This window comes from Odocoileus virginianus, chromosome 20 (genome assembly GCF_023699985.2).
Source record: "Odocoileus virginianus isolate 20LAN1187 ecotype Illinois chromosome 20, Ovbor_1.2, whole genome shotgun sequence".
Classification (NCBI taxonomy): domain Eukaryota; kingdom Metazoa; phylum Chordata; class Mammalia; order Artiodactyla; family Cervidae; genus Odocoileus; species Odocoileus virginianus.
The window spans coordinates 25,516,172-25,533,027 of NC_069693.1; the positions used below are offsets into that span (position 1 = coordinate 25,516,172).

Here is a 16,856-nt window from a genome sequence, read left to right on the forward strand (position 1 = left end):
TGATGTTTCTGTAGTTTGCACCTGGGGCACAATTCACTGGATTATGAGAAAATTCACACTCCAAACTACTACACCTAGGACAAAGACTCCTTCAGTTGATGTTTTTGTTTAGACTTTATTTCCTGCCCCCAAAACCATCCATTAAGGAGACTTCCCTGGTGGTCCAGTGGTTAAGAATCTGCCTCCTAATGCAGGGGATGTGGATTCGAACCCTGGTGGGGGAACTAAGATCCCACATGCTGTGGGACAGGGCAGCTAAATCCTAGTCTCACCCTGTGGCCACAACTAAGACCTTACACAGCCAAATTTTTTAAAAATCCATTAAGCCCTCAGAAGAAAGAAAAGGAGATATGACTAGCAATAGGGAAATTTTCTTCATGAACAATGGCCATGGCAAGCTTAGCCTCTCTTAGTGAAATCTCTCTGGGAAGTAGTGGCAGAAGAATAAAAGGCAGACTGACACAGAAGTGTTCCTTGGTATGCATTTCCAGCCTCTGCCTTCTTTCTCATCTCTTGGTTGCAGAGGAAGAGGAAAGAAGTTTAAACATTTTCATAAAACTGGCAAAATAAGCTTATAGCATCCTCTCACTATCTTCTAGGCTCTATAAGCTTTATAGAACCTAGCAGCATTATATAAGCTTTGCCTAAAGTAAGGAGCAGTTGAAAGAGATAATACTTAAGAAAACAACTTAAAACTGCTCACACACTGAAAAGGATTAAGTTGCAGAGAACAGAAATAGGCTCAGAGCAACCTTTGCCAAAAGAGAATATTGTGCTAAATGTGCAGTCTTTCCCATATGAGGAAAGAGTCAGAAAGATAAAAGAACTTGCTCAAAATCACACAAATAAGTAGGACAGAATCTGGTCTGTGTCCTAAGAGTTGTGTTCTTTAACCACTAGACTAAGTTTTCTCAAATGTGATTCACATGTAGAATAACTATACATTTCTGTTCACCTTGAATATTCCTTATTTATATCTATGCCTGCTGCAGTTTTTAATATTGCTCACTTTGACTCTCAAAAGCAACCCCAAATAGACAATAATTTAGTCACTATTTGTGGACCACTTTGGTGCAACTGCCCAGGAAGCTTGTTGATCCCTGAGCCCTACTCCAGAGCTACGTAAGTTTTCTGAGGGTTGGTCCAAAAATCCACATACAAGTCTTTGTTGTTTTGTGGAATCTCCAGATGAGTCTCCCACCCTTTTAAGTTAATAAACCATGTATTCTGCCTTCCCCGGGTGCCCAGCTGAGTTATGATAAGGTTCGGTACCTGCATCGCGCCAGAGGGATGCTCTCAGACAAGTAATCTCTGAAGCCTTGGACAGTCAGTGGTCTCACTCTGGCCCACCTGCCATGACAAACCTACAGAGCATTTCCCTTCACATTTTACCTTCTAGCATTCCCAAAGGCAGTCTGCTCTAATTAGGCCTGACTTCATCTGTCCTAATATGCATCTGCCAATTCAAGCAATTTAGGAGTAGAGAGAAGGAAGGTTTCTGCGGTTCGCAACCAGAGTGGCCCAAGCTCTAAAATAATAGCCCAAGACATCACCTCCTGGGCACATACCCTCTGCAACAGCTCCAGTAAACAAATGTCCCATCTTTGCTTTTTTAAGGTCAGCCATAGGGAGCCCCTGAAGAAGGTTATCTTAGATTGCCACATTACCAAAGGCTGCCCCAAATGTTCCTTCCTGTGAACCTGATCAGGCTAACGGCAGAGCTGGCTTTTTCCTTCTCTAAGTCAGATCAAACTGTCTTAGTGACACCTCTTCACGGTGTTCACCATGTTTTTCACTTGGGTTGCAACTTAGCCTGTTATCTCATCTTTTCATGGTAGAGAGAGGGGGGACTATAATGATTTTTGCTTTTAAGGGAGAGGGGAGTGTAATGTTTACGTTGTCATTTTGTCATGAGTTTGTTTTGAATTTCTTATTAAAATGGGTCCATCACTCCCACTTGGTGAAGTCATCAGGGCCCTCATTTTGCACCTTTAACATCTCTCAGTGTCAGTTTGAAATGGGATGAGCTTGTCCTCACATTCCTATTGGCTGTAAATCTGGACCCTGATATGAACCTACCATTGAGCAGAACCGCTCCACTGCCTGTGTAGCCTTGGGTAGGCCCCTTAACCTCTTGGTTTAAGTCTTGGCAGTTGTAAAAATGTGAGAGGGCTATGAATTTATATCTGGGGCAGAACAAAGTTGAGAAGAGTGTGTCTTTGCTTTTATTCTTTCAAACTAGAATGACTCCCCTTTTCCCCATGGGTCCATATCTCACTTGTCCTTCAGGCCCACTGCCAAGGAGCCTTCCCCGATTCCCCAGTCCACACAAATCTGTTTCTCTTCGGGTTAGTACCATACAGCCTAGTGTCTCTTAGGTCAATTTTGCCTCTCAGGCCAATCTCAGAATGTGGGTTCTGTTGCCCTCCCCTGGCACCAGGGGCTGCGCCAGCCCACAGGCATGCTCCCCAGGGGGTGACCACTAGACTAGGGCACGCGTGGGGAGGCCCAGGTGTGAGGGGTCAGGCAAGGTGCCTCTCTGCCTTCACTCTGCTCTCCTCCAAAAAACCTCGAGAGCCTGCAGCCTGCCCCTCAAGTCACAGGTTCCTTATATGACCTCACTGGGTAGTGATGACCTCACAGCCCTTATCACAGTTTCCATGGCAGGGTAACTGCGCAAACGTGCTGCTCTCGGAGAAACTTCCCTACCAGTCCTCTACCAGATAGCAGTCTTCGGCTGTGTAAGAGAGAATGTCTGATCGAATCTTCTATATTCACTCTAACTTGTCCTCTGTCCCCTGGGAGGGCAATGCAGCAGGTAGGCTGAGACTGGACATCTGTTCAAGAGGCGCTGTGTACACACAGCCTCACTTGGCCACCGCGCGTTCCTTTTGGGCCTGCCCACACACACACCTCAGCACTTTCCCAACTGCAAGTAATATGAGTGCCCTGGGGCACCTTCAGGGACCCACAGTGCTCATTGCTGAGGATAAGCAAAAGGTCACCCCTGGGCAAGTGAGCAGGAAGGTCCTGGTCTTTCAATGTAGCCTTCCTTTTTGGGCTACAGGACACTTCCATCCAGACCCTTTCCTGATTGGCCTCTTAGCAAAAGGCAAGTGCATTTTTGCTGGCAAATGATAAATGGCACAGTTTGAGGAAGAGGGCGGCTCTTGAGCTGCACCTTCAAACCCAGGCACCTTCGTGTAGTCATGGGGACATCTACATGGGTCCCCTCAGACACATTCCAGACTGAGCTGCTGTGTACTGGGGGAAAGTGTGGTGTGGTATTGGGGGAAAGACCCGAAGAACCCAGGGGAGTGATGAAATGCTAATGAGACTGGAGGGCTGAGGAGCTGGTGTCCCAGGAGGTCGATGTGAGTCTAGACTTAGTACCCACAATCTGGTTCTGAATCTTTTGGTCACTCTGCCTCAGTAATTTCTAATCTAGATAAAAGTATCAGAGGGCTAGAGTTCAATGTGGATGAAACAGGCAATATAAATGGGGCCCAAGAGGGGCTGCCAAGGTGGGAGGGGTTCTTACCAAACTAGATTCCTTTTCCCAAAACTTGAAATGCATTTCCACTGAAGACAGACCTTAAGGAATGTTTTCTCTGGTGTGGAAGGGAGAGATGGAGGGGATCCTGATTGCAATTATTTTTAGGTTTTCTCTGGAAATGGCAAACAGATTTCCTCATCGGCTGCAGTCACAGTCTCTAGGAAATGCTTTGGCAGCCAAGGTCCATTCTCTAGGGATTCATGGGGTGATGGGCAGAGGCTGTGTTTTGAATGTCAAGCAGATTTTAAAGGGCTTCAGCCAGAAACTGGGAGAGACGTGAGAGGGGAAATTCTGGCAGGAGACTGTGTACAGCAGAAGCGACTGATCAGTTATTTTCTTTGCAGCAGCTGTGGCCCCCATTTCCCCTCCTACACCTGGTCACTACCATGTCCTCTACCGAGGGTGTGGAGAAATGCAGGTAGGCTGGCATGGGGAGACATACTGCCTGGTCGGTGGCTACCGGGCCTATGGGGATGCTCCTGTGGCCACCCCAGCCAAGGTGGAAGCAGAGAAGCCAGTCCTCAGCCGCACTCCCAAGAGACAGCAAGCTCTGGTGGAGTCGGATAAAGACCTCAGTTGCTCCAGCCCCAAAATTCAGCAACTGCAGCATGGTGGCAGGAGGCTGACCCTGCAGAAGCTTGCCAGCTGAGCCACACTCTGAAGAGAGGGCAATGGTTTAAATGCTGCTTCCTGCAGTGACCACCACTGCCACAGATTAGAACCTGTGCCATTCTGTCTGGCCCTTCCTTCCTCAACCAGGAACCTCCTTCCACACTAAACGGCAATGAGCAAGGAACCTCAGAAACAGAGTTGAGAGTCTCCTCTGAACATCCCAGGACTGAAGCTGGCCTGGAAGAAAACCTGATGTTCCTCTGCTCAATTCTCGGGAGCCCCTTTGTGGGCAGAAGAAAGAACAATCTGCACACTGTGAGCCAAGGAGGACCCAGAAGCAGAGAGAAGTGTGGAGTGGCCTTCGCAGGGGCCCTGTCTACCACACAGGCTCCTGCCTGAGCCACTGGCCAGCTGCCACCACCACACACCAAGGGGAGCTGGGCTTTTCAAAACTGAAAGAAGCAATGTGCGACTTCCCAAAGAGCCTCCTGCCTTGGATCAGGAGGCAGGATAAAGAGACCCAGGAAGACCTGCTCCCTGGAGCAAGAACATGATGGAGAGTCAAGTGGCAGCCACCCCTCCCCAAGGCTCACATGCTCCTTTACTCCCAGCCCTTTCTGGCCCCAACGGGGTCCCTTACTGCTCAATAAAATGTTTTCTGTAACAGTGTCTGACTTGAAATCCAAGTTATCTAAGGCCAGGTCCCAAACCTCCCTGTTTCCTTTAAGCATATTCCCACATGGGGCTCCTGGTCCTTTGAGAACTTCTGCCTCTAAAAAGACCCTTGGGGGTAGTTTCTACCTATGTGGCTCCTGCAATGACACCTGTGCAAATTGGGGCAGGATGTAGGCAGGTTCTTTAAGAAATGTAGAGCCAGGGGAAAAAAAAAAAAAAGAAATGTAGAGCCGGTGTGTGTGTGTGTGTGGTATGTGTGTAATGAAAAAAGAGGAAGGACTGGGAACATGCCATTCCATCTGTCGATCCGTTTATTCAACAAATACTGAGTACCCAGGTGGTGCTAGTGGTAAAGAACCTGCCTGCCAATGCAGGAGACCTAAGAGATGCAGTTTCAACCCGTTTGTTGGGAAGATCCCCTGGAGGAGGGCATGGCAACCCACTCCAGTATTCCTGCCTGGAGACAGAGGAGCCTGGTGGGCTACAGTCCATTGGGCTGCAAAGAGTCGGACATGACTGAAGCAACTTAGCAAGTACACATGCACCTGCTACAAACCAGCCGCTGTGCTGGCTGCCTGAGGTGTTTAGGTGAATGAGATGATCGAACACCCTCTTCTCATGGCACCCACAACCTGAAAGGAGACATAAACAATAATTTCAAGTAATTATAATTGCTATACGGAAAAGTAGAACAGGATAATGGGGTAGAGTGATAAGGGGTTGCTATGTTATACCAGGTAGTCAGGGAAGGCTTCTTTGAGGAGCTGGCATTTCAGTGGAGATGCAAGTGAAAGAATCCCGTGAGGAGCTGGAAGAAGAGAATTTCCGAAGGAGGACATGGCAAGTACAAAGACCTTGAGGTAGGAGTGAGGCTGGCGTGTACTAGGACCAGCAGAAGGGCCGGTGTGACCAGGGAGGAAAGAGAATGAAAGATGTGGTTGGAGAAGTAGGAACAGGCCAGATCATAGTAGGCCTCATCAGCCATACTGAAGAGTGTGACTCTTAAGTGTGATGGGAAGTTGTGGAAAGGATTTGAGCAGGGGAGTGAAGTGATCTGACGCAGGTGCGAGAAAGACCACTCTGACTGCTGTGCGCCATGGCAGTGAGTTGCTGGATGTCCCTGGTGGAATGCCTCTTCCAGCAGTTAAGGGGACAGTTGGTCCTGGAAAGTTGGGGCAGGGGAATATTAGGAGAGACGAAAGAGTACAGGGTTTGGGCCTGTATCTCAGGCCCACCTCCCTCATCAGCGCATTGGATGTATATACCACATCTTTATCCACTCATCCATGATGGACACTTAGGTGGCTTCCATATTTGGTTATTGTAAATAATGCTGCAGTGAACATGGGGGTGCATATATCGTGAATTAGTATTTTTGTTACCTTTGGGCAAATGCCCAGAAGTGGAATTGCTAGATCATCTGATACTCTTATTTTTAATTTTTTTGAGAAACTTTCAAAATATTTTCCAGAGAGACTGTACCAATTTAATTCCCACCAACAGTGTGCAGGGGTTCCCTTCCCTTCAGGTCCTCTCCAACACTTGTTTTCAGCCATCCTAACAGGTGTGAGGTGACAAGTCATTGTGGTTTTGATTTGCATTTCCCCGATGGTTAGTGACACTCAGCACATTTTCACATACCTCTTGGCCATCTGTATGTCTTCTTTGGGGAAATGTCTATTCAGATCCTTTGCCAGGATCCGACTTTTAAAAAGAGTCCCTCAGGAAGTTCCCCTGGAGAAGAAACTGGCAACCCACTCCAGTTTTCTTGCCTGGAGAATCTCATGGACAGAAGAGCCTAGTGGACTAGAGTCCATGGAGTCACAAAGAGTCAGACACGACTGAGCGACTAACACACCTGTCTTTTAGAGATGGAATCTTAAATATGGATGAAATAAACGCTGATTTGCTTTAAAATATTCTATAAAAGTGGATGGGTAAGGTATAAATGAAATAAGATAGGGCATTAGTTGATAACTGTTGAAGCTAAGCAATGGGTACAAAGGGGTTCAATATACTCTTCTCTCTACTTTTTCAATGTTTGAACATTTTCCCTAATAGGTAAAAAGAAATAAAAACTTCTCAGATGGAGCCTATGTTCAGCCAGATTTGGAATCAGCGAGGACTCAGGTGGTCAGCTTCACAGGGTGAACTAGTTTGGGCAAGCCCTGGAAGTCAGGCAGAGGAGGGCAAGCTTCCCACATAAAAGCAGGGAGCGGGGCGGGCAGGTCTGGGGTAGAGTGTGCTGTGTGCAGCATGGTGTTGTGGAGGACAGGCCTGACAGGCCTGAAAGCTGAGCAGGCTAGGCTGAACAAAGAGACAGCAAGTCTGAACTCGAGGCTAAATGAGCAATCACGTATGTTGTCAAGCAAACGTTTGCTTGCTCAGGTCTGGCTCCCAGCACCTGGCGCCCCCACAGCCAACTCTTCTGTGTGTTATGCCAGCACATGTGATAGATCACTGGAGGCTCGTCCAGCCCTCTCACTGTACACCTCAGCGAAAGGCCAGCACCGGAAGGTAATCAGCAAAGGATATCAGTACAAAGAGATGGATGGAAGTGATTCTCCTCCACAGAGATAGCAGCTAGAAGTCGAGACATCGAAAGAACTCTATCTGACTTGCCAGGAGGGCACCACTGTGATCACGTGCCTGCCCAGCAGCTGGTCTCCCCACACCTGTCCTCCTTCTCAGCCAGGGCAGGTTCCACCCCAGGGCCAGTGGGCTACTCTGCCTACCACTGCTGGCTTCCCCAGGTGCCTGCCTTATGAACCATGAATTCTCCTCCCTGAAGACAGAGCCAACCCTGGTGAGCCCGGCAGCAGTGAACAGGAGGTATGCAAAGTCAGACATGGCAGACTTGGCCAAACAGCTGGCTGTCATTCTTCAGAGTTCTGGCCCGTCAGGGCCTGGAGCACACACAGAGGATGAGCCAAAAGAGACAAAATCTGAGTAGGTCTGGCTTGGGGTCCCAGAGAGCCCCAGACAACAGAAGACTAAGGATATCTCTCCATAGACTCTTGGTTCCATTGTCCTTACAAGCTGCCCCCAATTGGGAGGCATGGGGATAAATAAGGAGCTTGGGATTAACATATACACACTACTGTATATAAAACACAACTAACAAGGACCTATAGTATAGCACTGGGAAGTATATTCAGTATTTTGTAATAACCTCTAAGGGGTAAAGAGGCTTCCCTGGTAAAGAATCTGCCTGCCAATGCAGGAGATGCAGGTTCCATCCCTGGGTCAGGAAGATCCCCTGGAGAAGGATATGGCAACCCACTCCAGTATTCTTCCCTGGGAAATCCCATGGACAGAGGAGCCTGGCAGGTTACAGTCCATGGGGTCACAAAAGAGTCAGACACGACGTAGTGACTAAACATCACACCAACACATAAAGGAAAAGAATCTGAAAAAGAAAAAAAATACACACACACACACACACACACACACACACATATCTGTGTGTGCATGTGTGGCTGAATCACTTTGCTGTAACCTGAAATGACACAACTTTGTAAATCAGCCATAGTGAAAAAGTGAAAGTGTCAGTCGTTCAGTTGTGTCTGACTCTTTGTGACCCCATGGACTGTAGCCTGCCAGGCTCCAATGTCCATGGAATTCTCCAGGCAAGAATACTGGAGTGGGTAGCCATTCCCTTCTCCAGTGGATCTTCCCGACCCAAGGATCAAACCCAGGTCTCTTGTATTGCAGGCAGATTCTTTACCATCTGAGCCACCAGGGAAGTCCAAATCAACTATAATTCATTTTTAAAATGAAAAAAAAAGTCTATCAGAAAAAATATAAGGCTGGTAAAAACCTACCTCGTGGGCTATTGTGAAGACTGAATGCACTGTGTGCTACTAACTCGAAGCATAGCTCTGGGCACGCAGTAACTCTGGCTTCCCTCATGCACTGTCACTGCTGCCACATCTCCTCGTTCTGGGAAGGAAGGGAAGGCGCAGCCTCCTGTGCTCCTAATCAACTCACTTTTCACTGAATGATGGTCAAGTGCTTGCTGTGCTCAGGTGTGGTGCCAGGTGCCAGAATGTGGTGGTCGTGGCCTTACGGAGTTCACTTGCCAGCTCCAACAGGGGCAACTACTTCTGACTGCTGGGGCAGGGTGGGGTGGGGAGGAAGAGGGAGAGGTCCCAGCAAAACCTGAACCTGAGCAGTGTGAGAGGTTCACTCATGTCCCTGTTTTTAGAGAGGGTAAGTTGCCAAAGAGGGTTTGGATGTGGCAGAGTTCTCCACGGTATGTTCAACCCTTCCTGATGGCAAGATTTCCTCCCCTGGCCCTGCCTCAACAGCGCCACCATTTGGAGGCCGAGGGGCAGCATGGCTGGTGTGGCCAGAAAACGGGGCAGAGTGGTGGTGGTAGTGGTTTAGTCCAACTCTTGCGACCCCATAGACAGTAGCCCACCAGGCTCCTCTGTCCACTGGATTTTCCAGGCAAGACTACTGGAGTGGACTGCCATTTCCTTCTCTAGGGGATCTTAGAGGTTTGTGTTATTTGTTGAAACTGGAGAAGCAGGTGAGGGCAGACTCCCCAGGACTTGAAAGTCAAATAAAGGAATCCTAGGTTTAGGAGCAACAAGAAGCCACAGAAAAACTTTGTGCAGGAGGATGGCACCAAATTTTTCAAAGAGAGATAGGGTATGCCTGCTCTGTGGGAAATAAACTGGAGGTGGGGAGACCAGAAGGAGGTGAGAGATGAAAATGACCTGTACTGGGGAAGGAACAGTGGGCGTGGAAAGGAGACATACCCAGGAGATGTTTGGAGGTTGAATCAGCAGAACTTGAAGATGCCCTGAAAGGGGAGGGGTGGGCAGAGAGTAGAGGGTATCATGGATGACATTAAGGTCAGCTCTGGAGCCAGGCCCTGGGCTTCTCTGTCTCCATCCTCTTTTCACTTCCGCCCATTGTCGGTGGCACCTGAAAAACTTCTGGCATAACCTCTGCCCTCAAACTGTCCCTGTGTCCGGGGGGCTCCTAGAGGACAAGACGTTGCTAGTGTGCTCATTTGCCCCTGGCAGAGACAGGGCATGAAGATGCCTTGGTGAGGTTAAGGAAACAACATGTCACTTTGTTGGCTAAAATCTGCTTGCCACTTGGGTGTGAGTACTCCCCTGCCCCTGAGTATATAAGAATGTACATGTGTGTGTGTTTCCATGATCAGCTTTATATGGTCACCTCAAGGCCATGGCCACCAGTGCCAGCCTGTTTAAGGACTGAAGCTGAACATTACAGAAAATTTGTTGCCTGGCTAATCTTCTACAGTAATGGTGCCTACCTCCTCTAGGTCAAAACAGCCTGTCTAGACATCTGGTCCCTGCAGAATAGCTAAAAAAAGAAAGAAAAAAAAAAGGCTAAATTCTCTCTTTTCATTCCTCTGTCAGCAGCTGCTGTTTGTCTGCACTTCCTGGAGGTCTATCAAGAGTGGAATGAACTGTTTATCCCCCAAACTCATATTTTTTTTTGCCTGGAAACCAGCCCAAGAATTACTCCTCCCTCTCCCACTGTGAGAGTGACTCTGGGGGCTGCTGAGCAGCAAAGGGAGGGAAAGGAGCCAGGTCTGAGTTTGGGTGCCCAGGGCAGGGATACACCCTGCTGTTCTCTGAGGCAGAGCCCTAGGGGACACATGCACTGAAGGCTGCAGTGAGCAGGAAGCAGACTCACCTCCAACATAGCACCACCAGTGTGCCCTTCCTTCTGGCCTGTAGGCACTAGGCAGTGTCAAATGCAATATACATGAGCCTTGAAATATACACAAGCAGGGACCCTTCCCCTCGCAGGTAGACCAGGACCTCTAGTTCTGCTGGAAGAGTTTTACTCATTTCATTTTTAAGAGAGATTTCTAGGGTCTCCAGCACTCAGACTTAGGTCCCTACCCCTGAGCTAGTCACTCCTGCCACCCAGGAAAGTTTCCAAAGGCCGAACAGCTCCGTGGGGCACCAAGGACCGGAGCAGAAATTTGAGAGGCTGGAGATGAAGGAGTTTGGGCACGGTTCCAAAAGCATCTCAGTGGCTGAGCTTCTGTGAGAAGGCACATCCTCAGTGTATGTGTGTGGTGGTGGTGGGAGGGGGGCTGTTCCTAGAGGAGTCAGCTAGGGTGAGGGCCTGAAACTAGAAATGAGGAATTGGGTGGGGCCTTGGAGCAAGCACAGGAACTTAGACCTGTGGTTTCTGGGAGAGCTAGAGCCACAAGGCCCACAAGATACAGCGACTGTAGCAGTGGAACCCAGATGCCAGGCCTTCCACACTGAGGTAGGAGGGATCCTGGATCCTGGCCAGCAGGTCAGCCCACAACTCTGGGAGGAAGCTTCCTGGGGTGGGGAATCTCCTGTCATGGAAGTGACTTCAATTCCTTCCACTCAACAGCCTACCTACCAGGTTCTTGCTCTGGTGAGTAAAAGGGTCCTTGACTCTTAGCAGATAGTTGTTCGGTTCACACCCTCAAAGTTCCTCAAGTGAGGCCCTGGAGAAGTGCAGCAACTCCTGAAGGCGCTCTTTCCAGAGGGTGACTGAGGGAAGTGGGGGAGGGTGCCCCTGACAGTTCCCAGTTGCTGGCTGACGTCTCCTGAGAATGGTCACACACGCTGGGGAGTCAAGGAGGGGGAGACAGAAGGTCGGGGGCAGAGGGGCCCTTCCTGAATCTAGAATCCACAAGGTTAACCCTCCATTTCTAAAAACTATCTCCTCCCTCACACCCACCCCACGTGGCCCAGCACCTCGAAACTAGGAGCCCAGATCAATGGGGACGCAGAGACACTGGCACGTGGCCCTGGGGTGGGCGGGGCAGGCTGCAGACAGATGGAGACAAGCTGTGCTCCTGGGAGGGGCTGCCTGGGGCCGAAGGCCACTCTCTGACAGAAGCGCCCTGGACTCTCTCTTGGACAGCAAGGTTAGAGGCAGAGGGAGAGCAATTTAGGGTGGCCCCCTTGGAATAGAGGGGTCGGGAGAGGGGTGGGGGCAGAGGGAACCCAAGATGGGAGGGGAATGAGCTCAAGGTGGAGGCCAACTTAGCCCACAAGAGCCGCCTCTTAGCAGAGGGCAGGAGGGTAGTTCGGGCCCCCAAGGCACCCGGGCTTTGTGGATTACGGCTCTCTGCACAGGGGTCGCAGGGTCCTGTGACTCTGTGTCCCCTCCCTCCATGCCCCTCTCCCAGAGGCTGTGCCACTGCATGATCTGTGTTGACTGGCAGAACCCCAGCACCCCCACCGCTCTCAGACCCGCCTCTGCCTGCCTGCCCGGCCCTGTGCAGCATGCCGAGTGGGGGCCTCGAGCATCCCCACGTGCGCACCCAGCGGCCTCTGCTGCTCCTGCTGTGGCTGCTGTTGCAGTTGGTAACCCGCGCCCAGACAGCACCGGATGCCCCTATCGCCCTGACCAGACTGGACACCTCCAGCACACCAAGTCTGGGGGAGCGTGCGCGGGCCCTGATGCAGGACTTCCCACTTGTGGATGGGTGCGTGGGGGCTGGTGGGGGCCTAGCCTGGCCCTGGGCAGGGGAGGAAGTCCAAAGCATGCAGAGCTAGTGGGTGGCTCCTTCACACCACCCCTGGGTTGTCCTCTCCATCATCCGTGGGTGCCCTTCTCCTCTTCTGTCACTCCCTCTCTGGTGGGAACCCCCTCAGCCCAGGCCTCAGCTGGTCCTAGTATAGTCTATGTGACAGTGTGAGGTGGGGGAATCCCCTGGCTGGCCTGAGCCCGAAGGAGCCCACCCATTTGCCTTGACCTCCCTCCAGCCACAACGACATGCCCCTGGTCCTGAGGCAGTTTAACCGCAAGGGCCTACAGGATGTTAATCTGCACAGTTTCAGCCACGGCCAGACCAGCTTGAACAGGCTTAAAGACGGTCTCGTGGGTGCCCAGGTACCAAGGGGACACACAAGGTGCCACCATGGCTCTGGGGGAGTGTGGGGGGCTTTGGGGGCCTCAGAGATCGCGGGTTAGTCACATCAGAACTCAGTTACCATAGCAACCTAGAAAGTGCCATGACACGGATGCTGGGGGCTATGAGGGGTCACAGTGAGTTGACATGATGGGCATCCAAGTACCACAGAACAAGCCATGCATCACACATGACACCTGGCACAGGGAATGCTGCACCAGCAGTGGAGGTGGTGAGAAGCCCAAGAAGTTCTAAAGGAACCCCTACCCAAACCATCCCCTGGCCTTCCCTCAGTTCTGGTCAGCCTACGTCCCATGCCAGACCCAGGAACGCGATGCTGTGCGCCTCACCCTAGAGCAGATTGATCTCATCCACCGCATGTGTGCCTCCTATTCTGAGCTGGAGCTTGTGACCTCAGTTAAAGGTAGACGGGTGGGTGGTGGTGGGTGTCAGGGGCCTGATTAAGCTACCCATGTCTCTGACCATGACAATCTGCCCCACCTGCCCCCAGCTCTGAATGGTACCCGGAAGTTGGCTTGCCTCATCGGTGTGGAGGGTGGCCACTCACTGGACAGCAGCCTCTCCGTCCTGCGTACCTTCTATGTGCTGGGTGTGCGCTACCTGACACTCACGCACACCTGCAACACGCCCTGGTGAGCCTGGTGCAGGTGGTATGGGCCCAGTGAGGCAGGGATCTGCCCGAGATCATGCTGGGGCCCACACCAAGCTTCACCCCTGGGACTTGGCCCTGAACCTGGAGTGGGGAGGTCTACACAGCAAGACTGGATCCCCCGAAGAGCCCTCCTACTGCCACGCACAGCCCTGCTTGGGTCCCTCCTCTAGCTCCAGGGAGATGCAGGTGTAGACGGCTCGACAGAACCTCTGTCTAGCTTCTTGGAGCTGAGTCATGACCACCAGTCAGACCACCTCCTGGCCACCCTGCAGGGCAGAGAGCTCAGCTAAGGGCATCCACCCCTTCTACAGCGATGTCAGAGGGCTGACCAGCTTTGGTGAGGTGAGGACTCTGGCTCCATACCCTGCCCCATGTAAATGCACAGCCCCACCTGCTCCCTCCAGATAAATGCACCAAAGACAAATGCAGCCCTGACACCCTCTCCCCAACCCGTCCCTGCAGAAGGTGGTGGCAGAAATGAACCGTCTGGGCATGATGGTGGACTTGTCCCATGTCTCAGATGCCGTGGCACGGAGAGCCCTAGAAGTGTCGCAGGCACCTGTGATCTTCTCCCACTCGGCTGCCCGGGCTGTGTGCGAGAGCACCCGGAATGTTCCTGATGACATCCTACAACTTTTGGTGAGAGACTGCCCTTGCCTGCAAACCTAAAGCAAGACGTTCGAACCGGTAGCCCCTGAACCTGAGCCTCTGCTCCCTCAATTTCCTCAAACCCCAGGTTAAAGATCTTCTGCCCCCAAAACACACAGCCCCTGAACTCTCGAACTCTAGGTGGGGGTTCGAGGTGTTAAACATTTCTTGAGAACCTCCCTGGTGGTCTAGTGGCTAAGACTCCGTGCTCCCAGGGCAGGGGGTCCGGGTTCGACCCCTGGTCAGTAGATCCTACCTGCCGCAACTGAGAGTTCACAGTTTGCAATTAAAGACCCTGCCTGAAACAGCAGAAGATCCTGCATGCCACAAGGAAGATGGAGGATCCCATGTGCCACAACTAAGACATGGTGAAGCTAAAAGAATAAATAAAAATACTCCTCCAAACCCACAAACCAAGTGCCAAGACACCACCCAGACCAGAGCTGAGGCTCCCCCGTTCACACAAACCCAGAAAGGAGACATCTCTGACCTCAAAGCCAGGGCTGAACACCTTCCTCAGAGGGCCAAAAGAGTAAACAGGCGGTGGTTGTGCCAGGAGCCAAGTCAAATGTCCATTGTCCAACCCTGCAGAAGAAGAACGGTGGCATTGTGATGGTGTCTTTGTCCGTGGGGGTGCTGCAGTGCAACCCGCTAGCCAATGTGTCTACTGTGGCAGGTAAGCCTCACCCTGGGCTCTCTTAACAGTTCTGATTTGGACCTGAAGCAGGGCCCAAATTTGAGGACGACCTCAGAAGGGCCCCAAGGGTTTGACCCACCTGTTGGCAATAGGCACTGCTCCCCTAAGCCCAATAATGAACGGTACACAGTTCTTAGTGTCATGTGGAACTGGAGCCACAGAACTGAAACGGATGCTGATGGGTATCCGGGAGGTGCTGATGGGTATCCGGGAGGCAGTCAGACGCAGAGTCTGGGTGCTGCCCATCTGCACCTCTGCAGGGGCTCCAAAGCACATTGCCTGTGCCTCTGGTCAAGAGACTGGGCAGCTCCATAGCTCCACAGGTCTCTGTCAGTTGTTTTCTCGTTCCTCTCTCACCACCCATGGAGAGGCTCACAGGTTCTCAAGGGAACTGAGAGGCAGAGTGAATCTTGGCCCAAATGGGTAACTCTGAGGTCTACTCCAAATCTGAAGTCCAGTCTGGAGCCAGCCAGGATCACTTCAGACCAAACCTCAGGGCCCTCTCCTCGGTGTTCTGGGTGCCAGGCCATGAAGGAACTGGCCCATCAGGCCTACAGGTTGCAAAAGGGGAATCAACAGAGGCCAGTCCTTACCCTCACCCCCATCCTGGAAGTCCCACACTGCTGACTTTTCATCCTTCAGATCACTTTGACCACATTAGGGCTGTCATCGGATCCAAGTTCATCGGGATTGGAGGAGATTATGACGGGGCTGGCCGGTGAGTGTATCCATGTGGGCTTGTCTTGGGCTGGATGTGCCGCAGGGGGCTTTCATAGCCACGGTGCCCACCACAGTATGATCTTCATGGTCTTGACCACAGCCTCAGGTCTGCTGGCCCCACTGGTATCTCCCCTCTCTCAGGCTCTGTTTGCTGGGCTCTCCTGTCTATCTGCATCCCATTGGCCCTACTCTAGATCATATTTGGCTAATCCAACCAGACAGACCTCATCTGCCCAGCATCTGCACCCAGCCAGTGCCAGCAGACTCACAGCCTCTGAGCAGACTCTTAGCAAGGTCTGGGGTGGGCTGACCATCTTCTCTACTTGCAGTTGGGTCTGTGCATGCAAGGGGGTCAACCTAGTTCTTCAAAAGCCTTTCTTCTTTTTATAAGGAAAAGTTTGCATTCAGTGAAAGGCATAGACCTTAATAGATCAATTAAATGAATTTTGATGAATATTCAAGGAGCTTTAGGGCCCTTCTGAAGGATGAAGAGCAGGCTAGAATCATTTACTCTCTCCAAGTCTCCATTTCCCATATTTGACCAGAGCAGGGGTTCAGTTGACCCTGCACACATAGGACACTGGTTCTGACTCAGGACCAGGGGGCAGATCTGAGGGCCAATAGCTGGATGGCTGGCTGGTGGCCACACAGGTTCCCACAGGGTCTGGAGGACGTGTCCACATACCCAGTACTCATAGAAGAGTTGCTGAGGCGTGGCTGGAGTGAGGAAGAGCTCTGGGGTGTCCTTCGAGGAAACCTGCTGCGGGTCTTCAGCCAGGTGGAACAGGTATGCTGGGCTGGGCCGAAGAGGAGCTCTGAGCAGGTGTATGGGGGGTGTTGCTGCGGGAGTCGCTGCCCACTGACTGCCACCTCCAGGTTCGGGAGGAAAACAAGGGACAGAGTCCCTTGGAGGATGAGTTCCCAGACGAGCAGCTGGGAAGCTCCTGCCGCTCCGTCCTCTCGCATCTGCAGCAGAGAGAAAATCTGGCTCAAGACCAGAAACTAACCAGAACTCCAAGGCATGGGAATCCTATTTTGTCACCTATGTGGTTATTCTCAAAATCTTTCCCCAACACAGCCCCGGGCCTCACAGTTATTACTGCCTTCCTGGTCCTCATTCTTTGGGTCTGGTGATCCATTAATCCTGCCAGATGTCACTTTGGCAGATGCAGACATCCACAAAGTTTCCTATCATGCAAGCACAAACATTTCCCCAAAATAAACATTTCAGAAATGGAATCAGTATGAGCTGTCCTTCTCTGTAGTGGGGCCTGTGGTACAGGCCCCAACACTGGGGTTTGGTGGGGGACCCTGCAGTTCAGACACCAGGTACTCAAGGCAGACCTGTTGGCAGTGGGCTGAGGCCAGGGTGTTTGGCTCA

The 16,856-nt window shown here is 51.4% G+C and overlaps 3 protein-coding genes across 3 annotated transcripts in view; 2 read left to right on the forward strand and 1 right to left on the reverse strand.

Annotated features, from left to right (window-relative positions):
* DUS2 (dihydrouridine synthase 2) overlaps positions 1-16,249 on the reverse strand; it is a 50,423-nt gene extending 34,174 nt beyond the window's left edge. The window contains exons 1-2 of the mRNA XM_070451119.1: positions 16,161-16,249; positions 14,549-14,643 (exon numbers count right to left, since the gene is read on the reverse strand). The gene's annotated coding sequence lies outside the window, so the exon portion shown is untranslated. The remainder of the gene's footprint in view (positions 1-14,548; positions 14,644-16,160) is intronic.
* DPEP2NB (DPEP2 neighbor) lies at positions 76-4,832 on the forward strand. Its single transcript, XM_020884955.2, has 2 exons — positions 76-2,818; positions 3,901-4,832. Exons 1-2 carry the CDS (start codon positions 2,752-2,754, stop codon positions 4,203-4,205), a joined length of 372 nt encoding a protein of 123 aa, XP_020740614.1. The 5' UTR covers positions 76-2,751; the 3' UTR covers positions 4,206-4,832.
* On the forward strand, positions 11,027-16,714 carry LOC110131995 (dipeptidase 2-like). The gene is made up of 12 exons (XM_020885067.2): positions 11,027-11,248; positions 11,572-11,747; positions 12,012-12,311; positions 12,592-12,718; positions 13,032-13,161; positions 13,249-13,390; positions 13,683-13,752; positions 13,873-14,049; positions 14,650-14,734; positions 15,398-15,473; positions 16,127-16,262; positions 16,352-16,714. The coding sequence occupies exons 3-12, from the start codon at positions 12,109-12,111 to the stop codon at positions 16,607-16,609; spliced, it is 1,404 nt and encodes a 467-aa protein (XP_020740726.2). The 5' UTR covers positions 11,027-11,248; positions 11,572-11,747; positions 12,012-12,108; the 3' UTR covers positions 16,610-16,714.
* The last annotated feature ends 142 nt before the right edge of the window (positions 16,715-16,856 follow it).

Excerpts from the sequence above, each read along its gene's own strand:
- LOC110131995 (XM_020885067.2), top strand. The coding sequence starts at position 12,109 with ATGCCGAGTGGGGGCCTCGAGCATCCCCACGTGCGCACCCAGCGGCCT. Across the intron at positions 13,391-13,682 it reads CACACCTGCAACACGCCCTG|GGCAGAGAGCTCAGCTAAGG; the intron begins GTGAGCCTGGTG and ends GCCACCCTGCAG. Across the intron at positions 16,263-16,351 it reads TCTTCAGCCAGGTGGAACAG|GTTCGGGAGGAAAACAAGGG; the intron begins GTATGCTGGGCT and ends TGCCACCTCCAG.
- DPEP2NB (XM_020884955.2), top strand. The coding sequence starts at position 2,752 with ATGTCTGATCGAATCTTCTATATTCACTCTAACTTGTCCTCTGTCCCC. Across the intron at positions 2,819-3,900 it reads CTGGGAGGGCAATGCAGCAG|CAGCTGTGGCCCCCATTTCC; the intron begins GTAGGCTGAGAC and ends TTTTCTTTGCAG.